This window comes from Plectropomus leopardus, chromosome 22 (genome assembly GCF_026936395.1).
Source record: "Plectropomus leopardus strain MGB_pleo_1.0 chromosome 22, ASM2693639v1, whole genome shotgun sequence".
Taxonomy (NCBI): domain Eukaryota; kingdom Metazoa; phylum Chordata; class Actinopteri; order Perciformes; family Serranidae; genus Plectropomus; species Plectropomus leopardus.
The window spans coordinates 3,952,501-3,973,142 of NC_142197.1; the positions used below are offsets into that span (position 1 = coordinate 3,952,501).

Below are 20,642 nucleotides of genomic sequence, written 5' to 3' on the forward strand. Positions count from 1 at the left end.
AATTGACCTGATTTCTTTCAAAAACATAAAAAGAAGGAAATAATAAACTTTGCAAGAAATTACCCAACATATTGGCAAGAAAACTATCAGAAATGACAAGAAAACTACTTAAAAACTTTAAGGAAAAAAGCCAAATACAAAAACAAACAAGAAAATTACTTGAAAAGACACACACACACAAACACACACACATACAGTATATATATATATATATACTCTTTTCTATAACATAATGTTTCATACATAATAATAATAATTATAAATAACTCTGAGGGAAAACTGGAAAATTAACTCCCTGTATTCAACTTAAGTTTGTAAATCAGGATACTCATTAATCGTAATGCTTGTTGGACGGGATTTGAACCTGCGACCTTTGCTTGAGCCGTTGTGCTTCAACATTTAAATTAAAAACAGCGACAATATGAAATGAACGCTGTGTTTAATGACTCACGGCGAACTCGGCATGCAGCTTGTGCGTGTTGTTGACGACGTCGCGGAGCTGCTGTCGCGTCAGAGGCCGGCCGGCCGACAACAGGTACTCCCTGGCCGCGGCCTCTCTGGGGGTTACCACGGTAACGTTGAGGGGCTCCACAGAGCCGAGAGCCGACATGTCCAACACCAGAGAGACATTGGAGCCACGTCTGGAGGGAGAGGGGAGACAGAGAGGAAAGAAAAATGAGATATTATGTTAGAAATGGACAAAGTAAAAAGTTCCTCCTGAGTTTTATTGTAGTTTAACCACATCTGGTTACCGCTCTGATAAGGTTCAGGATTACATCATTTGTATTTCTTCTTTAGAGTCAATAAAACTCGGACATGGTTAAACTTTGCCCTATGTGATTTAAGGCACCAAAACGACAGACAGCCCTTACCGACGGGGATTTGAAGCCGTTATATCAAAAACACCAGGCTCCACTAAAAAAAGTCATTTTATTCCACTGAACGGCGGTGCTGCTGCTCGACCGCTGCCTCCATCAGCTATTATGTATTCAAATATACTGTATCCTTCAACACATAATGATTTTTTTAGGTGGCTAAAATATGTTTTGTTGCGACCTCGTCCAAAGCAGGACATCGTTTCGTTTCCGTGCCGGTGTACTGTATTTTAATAGAGGAGGGGTCTGCCGGGGTGTGATTTTTTTATTTAAAATAACTTTAAAAATACTACCTTTTCACGCTGTATGTCCCTCACCTAAGCCAAAATTAAAAACACAAGCTCCTCTTCAGTGTTTATTTATTTTTATTTTATTTTTTAAAATAAAGTTTTATCAATTTAGAGAAATTACATGTATTCTACAAGTCCAGTTTTAGTCGGACTAACACAATAATTCAACTTTTTCTAACATTGTGTAAATACTCTGATTCCCACCTAAACGCAATTCAGAGTTTCCAGTTAACCTGCATGTCTCCTTTTAGCTGTGAGGCGACATAATTAAAACACGCTGATTAATATGGTTGCATTTATATTGAAGATTTCCTTTTTTAAAGGTGGATTAGGAACATTTAACTGAACTTTGAGGTGAATTCGTGTTTAAACTGATTAATTATGATTTTTTTTGTTGGTGAGAAAAGAAGACAAGGTGTGCTCTGGCGGGTGTGGGTGGTGGGCTCTCTTTGTCTGGCTACGTGTCGACCGGCTTCCTGTCCAGGATGCTGTTACTTCCTATTCGTCTGATTGCTGATTGGCTGCCGTCCAGAGTGGACACAGACACACACACACGAAGAGACACACAGACACCAAGAAAAACATCCTGTTCTCACTCCGAGCCTGAAATCTTCCTTCCCTCTCTTACCTTAAGGATCACAGAGTGCTCTCCACACTTAAACACCCTCGCCCCGAGCGCTGATGTAACCAGAACAAAACGGCCTCCGAGGTTCAAACCCGAAAGTCAGCGGAAGAGTTACGAGCGGCAGATAACGGCTAAAGTGCTCGACTCGGAGCGGAGGCGCAGATAAAGATGTTTTTTTTTCTCTTATGAAACTACCAAAGAGGGAGAGTTACGAAAGAGCTCTTGAACAACACTCTCTCAGGTGACATTTTGAAAAATGAGGTTGCTTTTATTTAACCGACAGAATCAATGTTTCTCACGCCCAAACCTTGTTTTTAAACTCGTGCTAAATCAAACAGTGAAGTCATACACACTGTTTCCAGGACTTTTTAAAAAAACACACATTCTCTGAAATGACCATTGATATTTGTAATCTGTTCTGTTTCTTTACTATATAATAACCTTTTACAGTATATCTTTTTTTTTTAGTAATGAATATTTAAAAATAACTTGTGTGTCACTTGTGTGAGTGGGGGTGGTGCAAAAAGGGGGGGCATGTCAGATAATTTTTTGGGGGGATTTGTGCTTTTTAATTTGGCTTTAGGGGAGGGACATACAACTTTAAATGGCTGTATGTTTTTCTTTTTGACTGCCTCGTTTTAATTTTTTTCCCTATTTTGGCCTTTTTTTTTCTTTAAAAAAATTTGGCCATTTTAAAAAGAGATTTGTTTTTTTTTCCTTTAAAATTTTCTGTGCATTTTTCTGTATCTTTACAAAAAACATTTTCAAAATCTATGAATTTATTGCAATCTGTAGAAAAGTTTCCCATGTTTTTTTATTTTTTTTAAGCAAACCTTTTTGCTCAGATTTCAAAGGTTTAAATAACCGTTAAGGCAGCACAATTAAAGTAATGTTGATCCAGGTTTCAAAGGGTTAATCTTTGAAACATTTGAGTTCATGCAGTCACTTGAAGCAGCTCTAACGTACATTTTTCCTGACATTAACAGAACAACCACAGAGGAAAACGCCTCCCTCTATAGTTTAAGGCCACGTACATGTTTCCTCTCTCTCTATATATTGTTTATGATGGAAACCTGCTTCATTATCACAACGTAAAACCTCAAGTGTGTGAACTTTAAGATGAGGACACACACACACACACACACACGGCTCAGGTTAAAGCGTCCTCATCTGCACGTACGCAGCTCAACACCTGACTGCTCCAACAATCACAGGTTAGAGGTTACTGCTCTATAAACACACACACAAACACACACACTTCCATCCCAAAACACAGCCGGCAATCTGAGCGCTAATCAGGTGAGTTTCCGTCCAAACATCCCAATAAGATATTAAATTAACACAATGTTAAAGGATCAATTAGTGACTATTTCCTGTCGCAATCAAAAAAATGATCATTGGTCACAATCAGAGTCATTTATTATAATCCTGATTCACAGTTCAAAAACTGAAAGTGCCAAGTAAATAAATAAAATGTATTTTTTATTAATATAAAATAGTTTTGTGTCCAGAAAGACTTACAAACACACTGATGTGTGGCGGGGCGGGGCTAAAACACCTGTCTCTTTCTTACCTTTCCTGCAGTCCGGCGGCAGGTTTCATCCTGAAGGGCGAGGGGCAGGGCTTAAGCTCGTTATTGGCTGTCACCGGGGCAACGGTGATCGGGGGGACGTGGTCGTTGCTGCTGACGACGGGGGCAGGAGCGGAGCTAGGAGAAGACGCATCGTCAGACATTTGGTTTATGTTCATGTATTTAAATGAGGGAATTTTAATTAACATCAACAGGTGATTTTTTTTGTTGTAGGCAATGAGCAACGAAAGAGGAAATTAGTCAATAATCAGCAAGAGGTTAGGAAAAAAATAAAAAATAAAAAATTAATTTTGCCATAGTTTTCTTCCTGGACATTTTCCCCTTGCTTTCCAAGTGGATCACTGGCTTTTTTCCTAAATTTTTAAAAGAAATCGCACTCATTTGCTCGGGGTTCAAAGGTCTAAAAACTAACAATAATAATAAATAAATGTTTAAATACCCAGTGATGCATATCTAATAAAAATCAAATAATGCAAACTGACGTCTTTAAAATTGTCAGTTGAGGTACCTGGGCAGAGGGACGACAGGAGGAGCGAGGCGGCGGCAGGCTACGATTGGCTGCTGCTGGGGAATGGGCGTGGCTACAGCTGGAGGGAGCTCAGCCTGGACCATGCTTCCTGACGTCACAACCTGGACGACAAAAAGGACTCGTTAGCGACTCCTTACTGTGTGTTATATTTATTTTTACAAACAGAGGTTTGGTGCCCGATGCCGACCTTGGTGCCCTTTGACTTCTGGGCAGAATCTAATTGGACAGTCGGGTTCAGGTGGACAACAGGGGGCGGGGCTTTCAGCTGTCTGTCAGAAACCTGAACTTTCTCCTTGAGTCGGAACAAAACCTGCAGATCAGACAAAAGAGAAGAACAAAGTTCATTAATCATTTTGATTTTTAATTAAGAACTCATGAAACCTCTGACTGACAATGGAAATCCAGGGCGTAGTCATGTCCTGACAGGGTCTTAAAACAGTTATAAAAACACTACCAAGCTCTTTATTAAGTTTCCTAAATTGGTTTTAATAAATAAATGACTTGTGAAAAAAATTAATAAATAAATAAAATTACACTACAATTTAAAAGGAAATAGAAATTATTTACAAACTGAAAAATGCAAAAAAAAAAAATAAAATAAAATAATTATTTGGGTGGTGAAAATATTTTTGAGGTTCTTGTAGTCAAATTTATCCCAAAGAGAAGGACAACAGCAGCAATTTAAAAGTTTACTTGTAGAGCTGTGAGATGTTTTAACGCCTTCCCCAAGTATTTAAACCTTTGAACCGTAAGCAAATTTGTGCAATTCCTTTAAAAAACTTGGGAAAAGGGCAATGAGCAACTGATAAGAAATGTTCCACAATTTGCAATAAATTAATAATTTATAAAATTATTTTAAATTTTTAATGTTGTACTTTTTACATGCAAAAGGCAGACATTTGTCTATATGTGCAAACTTGTGTGTCTACACTGTTTATATGAATAAAAAGGGTGCATTAAAACACACTATATCGAATCCAAATAGGACATGGATGAAATAATTGAGAAATTACAGAAATAAATCTTAATCTAGAGTCATTAAGTTGTTAAGAGATCAGTTTTTTCACGCAGCTTTGCGAGAGAGAACATAATACAGATTAATTGAATTTAAAAACCATGTGTTTCTCTGTGCGAGTGCTCCCTCCTGTGGAATAATTGTTACACAGCAACTGATACAGGCAGATAAAAAACACTGTTATTACCATTTACTGCACTGTCAACAATAAAATGTAGTCTAAAAAAGTATTTATAAGTTATTATTACTATTGTTATTGTTACTATTATTCTGTGTTCTACACTTCGTTTGTTGTCAAGTAAATAATAATAATAAAATTTACAGAATTCATACAGATACTGGGATGTAAAATTCAAGGACTTTCAAGTGGTTTTCCAAGCACTCATTTTTATTTTCAAGGACAAGCTACAGATAAAAATATGATAAAATATTTAAAACTAAAAAAAAAAAAATTTTTAGGTAATTTTTTGTTTGTTTTGGGCTTTTTTCCCCATTTTTTTTGTTCCATGTCTTGTTAAGTTGCTTATTTTTTCTGAAAGAAATCACAAATTGCTCAGGTTTTTTTAAAGGTTAAAAAAGAAAGAAAAAAAGTCTGATTTTCAAGGTATTCCATTGCCTAAATTTCCAAGTGCCAAATTTGAACACGTCAAGCACCTTGGACAAACCCCGTCTTTATCTTTTATTTATTCATCTATTTTTTGTATGACGTCAATTCATTTTTTAGAAATGTGTGTGTATGTGTGTACACTGTGGCTGAGGGCCAGGACACACTGACCTTTGACCCCTGCCACAAACTGGCCAACGGCTGCGGCTGTCTCGGCCAATCAGAGCAAACGGTTTAGCACCGTGTTTTGTTTTCGTCAGCGATCACGCTGATCTGCGTGTTTGTCTAAGTGAGGACCAATTAGAAAGTGAGCACATTTTGTCCGTGTTCTGCTTCTTTATGGGTTCAGAAGCTACAAATGTGTGTGTGTGTGTGTGTGTGTGTGTGTGTGTGTGTGTGTGTGAGGCCGTAATTTACCATCAAGCAGGTGATGACGATGACGAAGACGGTGAAGAAGAAGACGACGGCGTAGAAACCTTCTTTGCTCCACACGTGATCCCTCTGCTCGCCCTGCAGGACGTTCTTCTGCAGGAAACGAAGAGAATAAGTTTTAAAAAACGTTTCTGATAGTCTGTGCGGGATTACTATTATTATTATTTTTTAAATCTTGTAATAAATTCCCACTCAGTCTCCGTCCCTCCTGTGATGAGGTGAAAATATTGTCAGACTGTTGCTGATCCGACATTTCACAACTTTTGTGCAGCTGTGTGACGGAGCACCGAGGAAATCTTTTATTCTAAGCTGTTATTCTCATAAAGTAAGTCAGTCTGGCCTTTTTTTTTTTTTTACCATTGATACTCCTTATTGGTACATTTTCACTGCAGATTTTTAAAGAAAAAATTTGCTGATTTTTTTTTTTTTTTATTAACAGTTTTTTTTTTACATGGCAAGTTTTCTTTAAAACTTTTTTGGTAACTTATATACATTTTTTTTTTTAAAATTGTTACTTTCATACAAAATGTTTTGTTATTGTATTCTGCAAACATTTTGCTGATTTTCTTGTCTTTTTTTTTTTAAAGAAAACATTTTGATGATTTTTTTTCGCACATTTTTTTTGGGCGATTTTTAAAGAAAATATTCCTTCCCAGCCTGCAGGATTTTTTTTTAAGTTTACATCGTGTGATAGCTTTATCAAAGTTAGAAACTGTATAATCATAACTTATCATTGGAATTTCAAATTTCTGACAGTCCTTGAAAACATATTATTATAAATTATTATTTTACATTATTATTATTATTATTAATATGGAATATTTCTTAGGGAGTTTGGTACAATTATATTTATAACATATACTTATAACAATATTTTCAACCAGGAGCATGGTGGGAAATTAACTCAAAAGTATTTGTAATGAAGTATTTGATTTGGTTGGAATATCTCTTTAAGGCGGACAGAGGAGCCTGTTTTGTTGTTGTTTGTTTTGTGTCTGCTCCTCGCTGACAGGGAGTCACGAGGAGTTCCTGATTTGCTGCAGTGATATTATTACGGAGGAGCTGTCACGTCTCTCACTGCAGGGACTCGCAGTAATAATATTAATAAAATCTATAAAGCTGCTCTGTTCTTCCTCAGGCTGATCGATGGGACTTTAATACTTCCATTAAACTTTCAGCAGCAGCACTCTGCTCTCTAATAATCTCAATCCATCCTCTCCGTCCGTCTCCGCGGGGACTAACGAGGACGCTTAACGAGATGCAGTTACCTAGGAGACGGAGCAGTAGCCACACTGACAGTTTTCTCACACACACACACACACACACACCTCGGTGGAAACTTCTGTGATGCCAAAGTGCCCCAGGTGGCGGTGAAGGACCCTGACGTTCAGTGATTGGATGACCTCTTCAGCGGGGCGGGGCTCGGAGATCCCCAGCCTATCAGAGGACACGAAGAGCTCGATGCCATTCTTCTTCTCCTGTAAGAGTCCATCAATCATTTAAACAATCAATAAATCAATCAGAGGCGTGTAATGTTTGAGCGGTGTGTGTCTTACATTCAGCCGGTTGATGTGAACGTGTCCCGCAGGAACACCCAGCGCCGCCGCTACACCTTCCCGAAACCACCGAAGAAGACTGACGTTCAGCCTCCTCACATCCACAGCTAGGTACTGAGAGAGAGAGAGAGGATGTGTGTTATCATTGATTTAATATCTGACTTTTCCACGACTTTAAGGCAAATTTTCAAAACCACACATTCTCTGAAACAACCATCGACACTTCTCATTGGTTCTTCTTCACGGCTGTATAATAGCTTTTTTCAATATATTCTATTAAGAAATAATAATAAATTCAGAACAGGATGAGAACTGAATATTTTAATATATCCAAGGGACTGTTTGTTATTTCGGAGAGGAAAGGGGGTGACACAAAAAAGAGGAGGGCATGTCAAATAATTCTTTGAGCACTGGAGAGGGACTTGTATTTTTAGGCATTGGGGAGGGGCTGTATTTTTTATTTATTTTACTGCCTTCAAAGGCTTTTTTCCCTTTCTTTTTTTTCTAAAACAAAAAGACCAGTTTATCTTTAAAACTTTTGATATTTAGAGAGAAAAATATTGGTTATTTATTTATTTTTCTTTAAAATTGTTTGTATACGTTCAAAGAAAAAAAATGACAATTTGCTTTTTGCTTTTTTAAATTTAACTTTTAAAGAAAGAAATTAATGATTTTTTTTCCTTTCAAATTTTTTGGGCACTTTTTTAAGAAAAAAAAGGTTTTTGGGGGGGGGGTCTTTAAATCAAATTACTTTTTTTCCCCTTTTTCTTTAAAAGGTTTTGGTGATTTATAAAGAAAACATGCTTTCCAAACCGCCTTACAGAAATCAACACGGGCATGAATCTGCAGCCTCATCGGCAAACAGATCGAATCATAACATCATCTCTGTGTCTTCTGCTGTTATTTTATCTCTCTCTCATCACTCATCTCTCCATCTCTCCTCACCCCCCGACTCCCCCTCCTCCATCTCTACTCGTGTTTGGCTCCGCTGGTTTTCCCAACAGTCTCTCAGCTTTCAGCAAAAGTGATATGGAGACAGGTGAAGCACCAACACTAATGACTCATCCTGGATCTTACTGTAATCACTGCCAGCATGTGTGTGTGTGTGTGTGCGCGCGCGCGCGTTAAGAGTAAAAACAACAGGAAACACATCCTTAGAAGACGACCCTGAGAGCTTAAAAACACACACGTGCACAATTTGCACACAAATTGCAAAAAAATAATACATTTGGAAATGTATTTATTTATTTTTTAAAGATTGTTTTTGGGGCTTGCCTTGCCTTGGGACATGCAGCAAAGGGCCAAGGCCGGAATCAAACCCGCGGCTGCTGCGGCGAGGACACAGCCTCTATAAATGGGGCGCTCGCTCTATCCACTGAGACACCAGGGGCCCAAGAAAATTATTTTTAAAATTCAAGTAAAATATGTCTAGGAAAAAATACAAAAAGCTACAGAAAACTATATTTATAATAATCAAAATTATAGATTTAAAATTATGTTACATTTTTTTACCAGGTCATTTCTGTGTTGCTGTTTTTTTCTTTTACTTTTTTAAAAAATATATTTAACTACTAATTTTCTTGTAGTTTTACTTTTTTTTTGTTGCAATTTTTGGGTCACTTCATCTTTCGTTTCTCTTTGCCTTTTTCATGTTTTTTAATGAAATCAGGCCAATGTACCCAAAGAGTTAATCAATAATAAAAACAGTTATTAGCAGCAGTCTTAAATCTATTCTGTCACATAAACCCAGCTGACAAGCTCGTTAGCTAACAAGATAAAACATGTGCTGTACAGGTACATCGAAACAGATTAAGAGTCGTTGGAGGGTTTATTATTTCTGTTTTGATGGAGCCAGGCTAACAGTTTCCCTCTGCTTCCAGTCTTTGTGCTAAGCTACGCTAAACGTGTGCCGAATCTCTCTTTGAACACACAGATCAAACCAGGACCGATTATTTAATCCAGCTGTGAGTAAAGACAAGACTGACTGCTGCCGCTGTGTGTGTGTGTGTGTGTGTGTGTGTGTGTGTGTGAGTGTGAGTGTGTGTGTGTGTGTGTGTGTGTGTGTGTGTGTGTGTGTGTGTGTGTGTGTGTGTGTGGGCGGCTGTTTGCTAATGGCTGAAACAACAACATGTTCTGTTGCCACTTAATTCAATATCAGGAACAATAAACCACAGCCAGACGGGCTCAACACACACACTGATGTTATTATCAGTCTGCCTCTGGTTACAGTTTGTTCTGTTTAACAAACTCTTATTTTTCTGTCTCATTCCTGAAATAAAATCAACCAACAAACAAATAAACAGACGCCCACAGTCTGGGATGCAACAACTGTTTGCAGTATTGACTCAAATCTTAATTGTTTTCTAGATTAATTAAATGTCAATAAAATGTAAGAAAAATGTAAAATATATGCCTGTCACAAGTAACAAAGATGATGTCTTTAACCCTTTGAAACCTGCGCAAATAGGCTTGATTTCTATTATTAAAAAAAAAAAAAACATGGGAAGAAGGGGATGAGCAGCTGAAGATTTGACCCCAAAAAGGAGCACAAATTAGTTTAAAAAAAAAAAAAAGTACAAAGAAAAGTACCTGGAAACTATCAGAAATAAAGTATAAAACAAACATTACAAAATCAATTCAAAAACAAGAAAAAATAAACAACAAAGATAATAATAATGATAATTTCATTTATATTTTACCCTTGCTTTTTGAAAATATTTTTAAAAGTCTACTGATTACTTGCAATTTCTTCCCAGGGCACTCAAAATTTAAAGAAACTAACTCCGCATTTTTTTCTTTAAAAAAAACACCAAAAGTTTTTCAAAGGACAAAAAAAATCACCAAAATTAAAAAAAAAAAACTGCATTCGAAGGCAGTAAGATAATTACAAAGTACAGTCTTTTAAAGTTGAACACCCCTCTCCTTAGCCAAAATAAAAAACACAAGTCCTTTCCCCGTGCTCAAAAAAATCATTTAACTTGCCTCCCCTTTCATGAATAAGTTATATAATAATGATTCAGTCCTAATCCTGTTCTGAATTCATTATTTTTATGTCTTTTTTTTTTGTCTGACCTACAGCACGAAACCCCAAAATATTCTGTTTCCTGTAACTGAAAGCCAGAAAAAATCTCACATTTCAGAAGCTGGAAACTGTTTTTACATTTTTTGCTTTTAAAATGCATTAAATAATTAATTAACTATCAAAATAGCTGCAGGTTAATTTTCCTTTTTTTTCAAAGAAAAACTGCAGTAAACAACTGAACAACTAAAAATCAAACTGTTTAAGTTAATACTAAATGGCATTTAAACCATTTAACAAACACATGAAAAGAAAACGGACAATTAAAGCAACAATTCAACCGCTAAAGAGTCAAAACACAAACAAGTAAACAACCACAATCTGTAAATAAGAAGAATGACAACCGGAATAACTAAACCACCTTACCAAGTAAACATGTAAACATTGTTGATCCTCCCCGTCGACCACAGGAAGCTTTTCACTCAATGAACACAAATAGACGGACAGAAAGAGAGAGAAAGGCTGCCTGCCTGTCAGTCAGAGCTCGGGGACTTTTCGCTCCATTTCCTGATCTAATCATTCTGTGATCTGTGATTGGCTTAGAGCGCAACCTGCCACCTGATTGGCTGTCGTCCAGGTAATGCCATTATCCCGCCGCGCTTCCTGTTAGGATCAGGTGCTATTTATGTTCGACTCACTCACACTCACACACACACACACACACACACACACACACACACACACACAAACACAGTAATAGCCACTAATTAGCTGATTGCCCCCAGGCCAGTGGGGGGGGGGGGGTTGTTAAATGAAAATTTATATTAAAAAGTGAATAAATAAAAATAGATCCCTGAGGTTTTACAAAGTAAAAGTTCCTCCCATGCTGACACTTTCTTTGCACTTTTTAATTAATTAATTTCATCGGCGATCATTAAAGTAAAACTCCAGAACAGATAATCTACAAAATGCCGAATATTGGACCGAATAATTGTCCAGGCAGATAATCTGTCGAATCTATGTCCTTTTTTTTCTAATATCTAAGAATATTGGAGAAAATGTTTTGTCATTTAATATTTCTTCTGTTTGCCTTTTTCTTTAATCTTATCTTTATAAAAATGTCTTTAAATCTGATGCTGATGAATTTTTACCGTGCGTCATATTACCACCACTGTAAATATATATTTTTGAATATTACTGAGCACTTCCAAGCAGGTAAATTATTCAAAAAACAAGGTTTTCTTTTACTGTCTCCAGTGAGCTGAGAATATTTATGTCATGAGACCGTGGGATTGGCTGACACACGCAAAGATAAATATATTTCTACGGGATGTTTTATTGAATCAGCCCGAGCAATGAGATTACTGTAAGCGAGTCATTTTCTGCAGCGTGTTAGCTGTGCAGCTTCTCCTCAAACCGCTAACGGGGAAAACGTGATCGCCACGTGCAACATCCAGCTGAATGAGATCACTCTGTCACACACACACACACACACACACACACACACACACACACACACACACACACACACACAGCTGAATGAGTGGGTTGACGTGAGGTTAGATTATTCACGCTTGTGTTGGTTCCTTTGAGAAAAAATGGCTCCGGCTTCAGAGCGGAGCCGGCTCTATAATCTCTAATCTGACGTGAGACGTTCCTTTTTTTTAATGGCTGAGCGTGGAAAATTTTACTAAATGAATATTACATTTATATCACAGTCATCATTACAGCTTTATCTGAAGAAAAATATGCTAAATTACATAATTACAGCAACCAGAGGCATTTTGCAGGAGCTGCTGGTGGCTCTTAAAAAAGATGGAATAGGACAAAGAGTATTATTTTTGCAAAATACAAAAAAAAGGATGAATTTGTAAAATGTTGAAATGTGTGTTTATACAGAAAACAGATAAAAGCCGCGGCTCTATCAGAGCATCCTGGATGAATCATGTTTCTCTCTGTGGGTTTGAAGTGGCGTCAAAGTTCCCTCCACCAGCAGACGTAACACACACCGCTGACATGAATTATTGAATAGTTTAACACACACACACACACAGTTTGAGGAGTGTGTAGGCTGAGATTTGAATTTGAACACAGTGAACCCACCTGCTTTGATCTCACTCTGCATGTTCAAACATTTGCTTTTTGTTGCTCTTTTACAAATAAAAAAATAGATTTGCAGGTAAAGCAGCGACGTTCAGATGGAGATGACAAAAATGCCTTAAAGGTTTGAAGCTTCAGTCGCTGCCATGGTAATCAAACGTTTAGGGATGGGGCGATTGCAATATTTTTAGGCTTTATCATGATACATAATACATCTCTAAGCTACTGTAGACTTAAGTACTGAAGTACTACATAAACTACTATAACACTAAAGTTATAAACAGATTTATACACAGATTTAGCATTGCACTCTAACAACACCAAGAGACTTAAAATGGAAAGTTTAAAGTGAAAAAAAGGACCAAAATTGATGCAAAAAATCCAGAAAAAAAAAAATATACATATTTATTTATTTATTTATTTATTTATTTAAATTCCACTTCTTTCTTTTCAAAACCTAGTGCCTACATTACCCACGATGCAGCTCACCATGGAGGAGCACGCAAACCGCTACAACGACGACGCTCCACCTTTGCTCATCAATTATCACTTAAAAAAATCCAAATCACAAAGTTTAGTCTAATTCAGAAGCATTTAGTTTAAATAACACACACACACACACACACACACACACACACACACGACTGCTCTGTGTGTGTGTGTGTGTGTGTGTGTGTGTGTGTGTGTGTGTGTGTGTGTGTGTGTGTGTGTGTGTGTGACAACCAGCTTGCACGTGCTGTGAGAACCTGACAGGAGACCAAAGGCCACACACACACACACACACACACACAAACACACACACACACACACACACACACACACACACACACACACACTGCAGTGTCTTGGCATGTGGTGTGATGCAGAGATGGGAGGTGACTGGGTACCATCTGGGACTTACACAACCTCTTTGCCTCTCAGCCTCCATCTGAACACATTTTATTCTGTTAGATTATAATAAAAGTCTGACAAGAAATACACAAACAAACTACTAATGACGATATATCACCAATAATACATGTCTTTTTCTTGGAGTCTATTTTGAAAAATAGAAAAATAATCCAGTTATTAATACGGCTGCAACTGACAATAATTCACGTAAAAATAACATCAAATTAAATATAAAATAATATGCAAAAAAATTAGCTATATCTGAGACTTTCATCATTTTGTGACATTTCATAAACCAAAAAATGTATCAATTAATATACCAAATAATCAATTCTGAAAATTATCACAGCTAAAATTTGATTTTCAACCACCAAAGACAAAAAAGCAGCATATTATCACATTCAAGAAGCCAGAATTAGTTTATGTTTGACATTTAATCAAAACTATTTGATTAACCTCCAATTAGTAATGCTGTTAAAACATTAATTAGATTTGTCAGACTAACAAAAGTTTGTATAAAGTTTGTTTTGAACTAAATTATCTTTGCCTTTTCTATATTTATTTATTTATTTAATTAATAATAATAACACATTTTATTTATAGAGCGCTTTTCACAATACTCAAAGACAGTTAACAAAACAAAAACAATGTAAATTTAAGTTAGTAAAAACCAAACATATTTATTTATTTTTTATTTATGATTTAGTTTTCGTAACAGTAACATTTTCTGTCAGTACTGAGTTTTTCTCTTAATATAAGTTAAGTGCTTTTCAGCTCGATTGTGTCATTAAACCTCTTTTTCTGTCCCTCTCTGTCCATCAGTGGCGTCGCCGTTGTGCTGACGTGACGTAACGGCAGCAGCCTGCAGGGACGGGTCATGTGACCACGCACACAGGAAGTCCATTAACACAGAATAGGGTTACGTAAGGCGGCGTTGAGCCTCACGGCGGTTTCTCATTGATAAAAGCAGCGGACAGAGAGGGCCACAAAAGTCAAGTCACCGTTTAACAACAACTGACAGTTTCCCAAACTCAAAATATTCACAAAATAAATACCCTCCTGTCCTGCGACCTCGTGTTATGCAAGGAAAATTTGATTTAAAAAAGTTATAATTACAATTAACCCCTTGACACACAAGGAAGTTTGCCTGATTTATTTTAAAAAAAAACATGGAAAGAAGGCAATGAGCAACTTAACAAGAAATGACCCAAAAATTAGCAAAAAATTAGTAAACAGTTATAAAAAACAGAAAGAAAGAGAACAAGAAATGACCTGAAAAAGTGCTTAAATAAAATAAAATAATACAAATAAATATGTTTTGCTGTATGTTAATTATAACAAAATATAATAATTAAAATAAATATAGATTTCTTGATATTTTTCCCAAGATTTTCTCTCTCTCTTGTTATGTTTTTAGCTAATTTTCAGGTTACTTACTTGTTACCTTTTACAATTTTTTGCAATTTAAAGGAGCCATTTCATGCCAAGTTGCTCTGCAGGAACCCTGAATTCTTGTCCTCTTGTAACCGCACAGATTTATCTTGGACCCCTGGAAGGTCCCAAACCTTATTTTGGGCACCACTGGTCATTGGCAGACCTTTGCACAGAGGTACTTTAGTTTTGCACAACAAGCTTTAAAGCTGAAAGTAGGAATTTGTCATATAAATGAACGTTTGTTACATTCAAGCTGTTGCCAAACGAGTTCACACAGTGCTAATTAAGCCTATTGTCGCCAGGGAAAGCGCTTTTTTTTCTCAGTATATCAGAGTTTTGGTGTCTGTGGCGACTTGCCCGCGTGGGCGAACCAGACGTTATTTGTTTTTTTGTCAGTTAGCCAGAGCTTTCTACTTTAATTATTTAGTCTTCTCAGCGTCTCTTAAATAACTTCCTTTGTTTAACTGGTCCAAAAATGCCATCACATGACCAGGTAACCCCCGAAGAAGAATACATATACATTATTTACTAAAGTACAATTTTACATCTCACATTAATTTTTCATTGCACTCTTTGCAAGTGTGTTTTATTCATCAGGCACTGTGCAGGGTGACCTATATCCCACTGTAAGGACCCCGAACTCTGACTGCTGTGAGGACCGAACCACAAAAACAAACTGTCAACAGACACACGGACACACAGACAGACGGACAGGTAAACCGCCTGTAAACTCCCAGCGTTCACGCCTGTCTTCCTCCACATTTCCTCCCCCTCCCACAATGCATCTGTGGCAGCGACACCTCTGACTGTTCTGGCAGAGGATTGTGGGAGTGTTGGCAGTGAGACCTCACAGTTAAATTAATAATCGTAATATATTTCTCCTATAAATAAATGTCTGCACACTGAATCAGACTGTATGTCCCAAATGCACATTTACTAATAACACTTCAAGAGTACTAATGACAGTCCATTATACTGCAGTTACAACACAAAACCACCCGAGACGGTGCCGGGTGGCTCCCAAACCATTTTCTAATTCACAATAAAAACAACGTGATTCACACTGGGAACTGTTTTTGTACTTTTAGTATATATAAGGTGCCAGAGTTCATAAAACAGCATCAAAATAGAGCTTGTTTACCAAAAAAAGTGCCAGTGGAGGATCCCCGCAAGCCCTGACAGAGGTCCCAGTTAGGCCCCTAATGTACTGAAATCCTTGAAATGTCCTAAAATCCTTGAAATGTCCTAAATTCCTAGAAATGTCCTAAAACCCTTGAAATGTCCTTAAATATGAGAAATCTCCCTAAATCCTAAAAACGTCCTAAAATCGTAGAAATCCTAAAAGTCCTAAAAGTCCTTGAATCCTGTAAACATCCTAAAATCCAAGAAACATTCAAAAATCCTAAAAAAGTCCTTTAATCCAAGACACATCATAAAAACATTAGGAATGTCCTAAAATCCTAGAAATGTCCTCAAATATGAGAAATGTCCCTGAATCCTAAAAATATTCTGAAATTCCACAAATGTCCTAAAAACCTAGAAACGTCCTAAAATCCTAGAAATGTCCTTAAATTCTGCAAATGTCCTAAAATCTAGAAATGTCCCTATTTCTTAGAAACATCTTAAAATCCTTGAAATGTCCCTAAATTTGAGAAATGTCCCTAAATCCTAAAAATGTTCTAGAAACATCCTAAATCTTACAAATGAGCTTAAATCCTACAAACGTTCTTAAATCCTGTAAACATCCTCAAATCCAAGAAACTTTCCAAAATCCTAAAAATGTCCTTTAATCCCAGAAACATCGAAAAAACCTTAGGAATGTCCTAAAATCCTCAAAAATCTTACAAACATCCTAAAATCCTAGAACAGCCTAAAGTCCTAAAAATGTCCTTAAATCCTAGAAATGTTCTTAAATCCTAGAAACGTCTTTAAATTCTTAAAACATCCCCTAATCCCAAAAACATGTATGGGACTGCTGCGACTGGCCCCTGAGCTCCTGTCATTTTACAAAAGTGGCCCCAAAGCAAAGCAGGTCGAGTATCTCTGTTTTCGTATGTGCACATTTATTATTTAACATGTTTTTATCACAAAAACAGATTTTTGGGTTTTGTGAATCCACTCAGTCATAGAAGAATCCAGAACACCTCTCTCTCTTTTTGTCTCTCTCTCTGTCTGTCCTCCTGTCTCATTATGTCTCCATCCCTCCGTCTGTCTCTCTCATTATCAACCAGCACATACCTGTCCATGTCTCTGTCTCAATGTCACTCTGAAGGTCGCCGCTGTTTATCTAAGAGTTACGTAACCCGCCCATTGTGTAGGTAAGTGGGTCTCACACACACACACAGTCATGATTAGTGTTTCCATGGCAACAGAGAGTGCAGCATCTCTCCTCCAGCTCTGTAGCTACAGACGAATCTGCAGCTCCTCATCCATCATCCACTCACTGTCTGTTTGCTCTGACCTTTGACCCCCGTCACTGTTCGCTGCCTGTGAGAAAACGAACCCTCCTTTTATCAAACCAAGACATCAGCACGTGTTTGCTGCTCACAGCAGCTTCCGGAAATTTCTTATCTGCAGCCTTCAGCTGCTGGTCGAGGCGCTCAAATTTAAAGTCTCACACACGAGACATTTCGGTCTGATTTTATGGTGGTGTCAAGTTATCACATTAACTTAATTCTGTTTATTAATGTTTATGATCTATGGATGCACTGCTGCTTGTTTTTAATTATGTCTTGTAAGGCGTCCTTAAGTGCTTTGAAAGGTGCCTATCAATAAAATGTATAATAATAATTATAATTATTATTATTTCACATTATTATTATTTCACAGTTGAAAAAAGGTCATAAATTGCAATACATTGTAATATATTTTATTGCGATCACTCAGTATATCTCAACACTTTTAAAATTGCAATAATATTGCATCGTGACTTTAGTATCGCAATAATATTGTATCGTGAGGCATCTGGTGATTCCCACGCCTAAAATACACTGACGGTATCCTCAAAATTTGACCGTAGTTCTGCCCCACGCTGTCTAATTGAAAGGTGGTCTGTGATTGGTGCGGAAGGAGAGGAAATACGAAAATAACAAAATCATACAAATCTAGCAACTACAAAAGAAAAAACTTGCCCAATGAGGGAGCAGGTTACTCACCACGGTAACCAGATGGCGAGCAGACACAACCGCGTGCTCCGGGTGCACCTCGTGATGTGGTCGCGCTAGTAGTTCGAGGGATCGCTGACCGCCTGACGACTCCTGACGAAATCGAGAGTCCCGCAGGGCGGCTGGCATCACTTTGGCTACCTTGGCAGCGTGCTGGTGGTGGAGGTGGGGGTGATGATGGTGGACGTGGAGGTGAAGGTGGCGGGACTCTGGAGGGTTTTCCACATCCTGTTGTAGGTCCGAGTCATGCTGGGGGCGAGGAAGACGACTGGAGCGACGAGAAGGGAAGAGACGAAGCTCGTGATCACCAGAAGACGATTCTGAGAAAAAAAGAAAAGGAGGTGGGATAAAGTGGAAGGATAAATGTTTGAAAAGTGCATTTTTTAAGATCTGGACATAATTTTGGTTTTAAAAATCCAAAACTAACCCTATCAACAGTGTGCCCCATCTAAAGCTGAGTTGGCTTTTGTTATAATACCTTTGTAACCAAAAGTACCACCCACAAAGATGTACCTAGACCCTGGATGTGTGCAGATTATTTCCTTGTTCACCTGTGATGCGAGAGAAGTCTGCATCCCGTTTATCGTCCACAAAACGGGGCTGCAGGCTGCAGTGACAGTCTCTCTGTTTATGGGATATTTATAAATAGTAGGTATATGCACTGACACCTTGTCAGGCAAGAACTGGGGTTTAGTGCCATCGTAGCGCACCAAGGTGCAAGAGGGCGCTCTGACAAACTTTTTTTCAGTGCGAGGATTAGAATACGGTTTACACAATCCGGTCGCAATGAATATGCATTTTTTTAATGAGCTTGAAGATACTCGTTACTATGACTGTGATCAAATAGCGACAATAAAAACAGCTGTCAAAGTTGTAAGACTGAAATTTAAAATGTGTTGATGGATTCATGTCATCTCCTCTTGCATTGAGGAACATTACAAGTAAACGGTCCACTTTAAAAGTTTCCAGCAGTCGGCCCAGTAATTTGATTTTTTTTTTTCGCGGTCTAGAGGCTGCAAACATCACCCTAGATCTGGAGCGAAGTCTGCACCTCATTTATTGTCCACAGAACAGGGCTGTATGGTGACAGTTTCAGAACAAAAAAGAGCAGGATGGAGTAAGACTCTCTCCATTTATGAGATATTTAAAAATAACCACGTCTACTATTTTATATAATTATTGTAGCACTTTACATAGCCATAAAATGAAGCTTTTCATTCCAAATTGTAAAGAAAGTTTTACTCCCTCTAAAGGTCATTATTCATTCACTATTCATCGCCTGCTGCTTTCAGTAGGATTTCATATTTTGATAATACAACTGCACCAAATTTATTGCACCAGATCAGCCGTTATTTTCTCCTGCTATGGGAGCTAAGCAATATCCGGGTCAACATTTGTCCCAGAGGATGGCAAAAAGTTAACTAATTTTACCGTCCCGCTCTCATTCACTAAAATGACATCGGGTTTGCTGTCTGCCATCTACCATTTTAACTTTTTTTTGTGTTTTTTGGCTTTGAAAGACAATTTAATTAAACACGAACCTTCACACGCGGTATATATCAGGCGCTGGCAAAGGATTTATCTGACAGTCATTTATTGACTTAAAAGACTTGAGGAAGAGGAAGAAGATATGCAGACAAGAGAGTTTTTACTCTTAATTATCGTACAAATCTACCTCCGGCAATCACTTCCCTCTTCCTCTAATCTTTTAAATATCTGGCCCTCTGACAGGGCACATTCAGCAGCACAAAGACGGCAGTATAAGAGACGAGAGCAGGAGATCCCATCTGTCTCTCTCTGCTGTCACAGCATCTTTGGTCAGGATGGAGGCTTTCATCAGGCTGCAGGCCGGCTCAGAGGAAACCCCTGCACACCGACTAAACTCATCCAGCCGTGATGAATATGAACACTGCATAATTTATCCTCAGTCTTTATTTATCCTGGGAGATAAAAAAAAATAATCTACAGAGTGAAGCCCTTTTTTCCCCCGGCAGCATCCGGCCCCACGTTCACAGTGACAGATGTTCATACTGGGAACTGTGAGGAGCGGAGATCTGTCTATTTAAAGAAAATACAGACAAGAACCTCGGCTAAACCGCAGCCCAGTCTGCTTGATTTCCAGTGTTTGCTTGCTGCAAAGATTTAAATGGACGTGCAGGAGGATAACAGGCTAATCTTCCTTTCTCAGCAGTTCATAAGAATATGTTTATCTTTGTGATTTGGCAAAAACTAAAGACAGATTTTACCTTGAACAGTCACAACTTTATCTTGCTGAAGGTTGTACTCAATAATTTTATTTATTGGATTTATTAAACATGTACAGTGTTAGCCAAAGGCTCATTTTTATGAGGACAGACGTATTGATTCAATGTAAGAGATGAGCCGATATTTTCTTGAACACTGCTTTTGGCTGGTATTTTTATCACATAAGGGGCAAGCGGTGGAAGGAGTATTCAAACAAACACAGGACTTTCATACTGGAGACCAGTGTTTGTGTCCTGAAGTCACTGATGACTG

General features: G+C 37.7%; 1 protein-coding gene across 2 annotated transcripts in view; it reads right to left on the reverse strand.

Annotated features, from left to right (window-relative positions):
- The window catches only part of ptprr (protein tyrosine phosphatase receptor type R), a 43,256-nt gene that overhangs the window by 11,325 nt on the left and 11,289 nt on the right, over positions 1-20,642 (reverse strand). For both annotated transcript variants that reach the window (XM_088072972.1, XM_088072971.1), the window contains 8 exons: positions 18,117-18,445; positions 7,518-7,631; positions 7,290-7,439; positions 5,947-6,054; positions 4,098-4,220; positions 3,890-4,011; positions 3,364-3,498; positions 452-641 (listed from right to left, as the gene is read on the reverse strand). In XM_088072972.1, the coding sequence (XP_087929098.1) occupies positions 452-641; positions 3,364-3,498; positions 3,890-4,011; positions 4,098-4,220; positions 5,947-6,054; positions 7,290-7,439; positions 7,518-7,631; positions 18,117-18,445 (1,271 nt within the window). The remainder of the gene's footprint in view (positions 1-451; positions 642-3,363; positions 3,499-3,889; positions 4,012-4,097; positions 4,221-5,946; positions 6,055-7,289; positions 7,440-7,517; positions 7,632-18,116; positions 18,446-20,642) is intronic.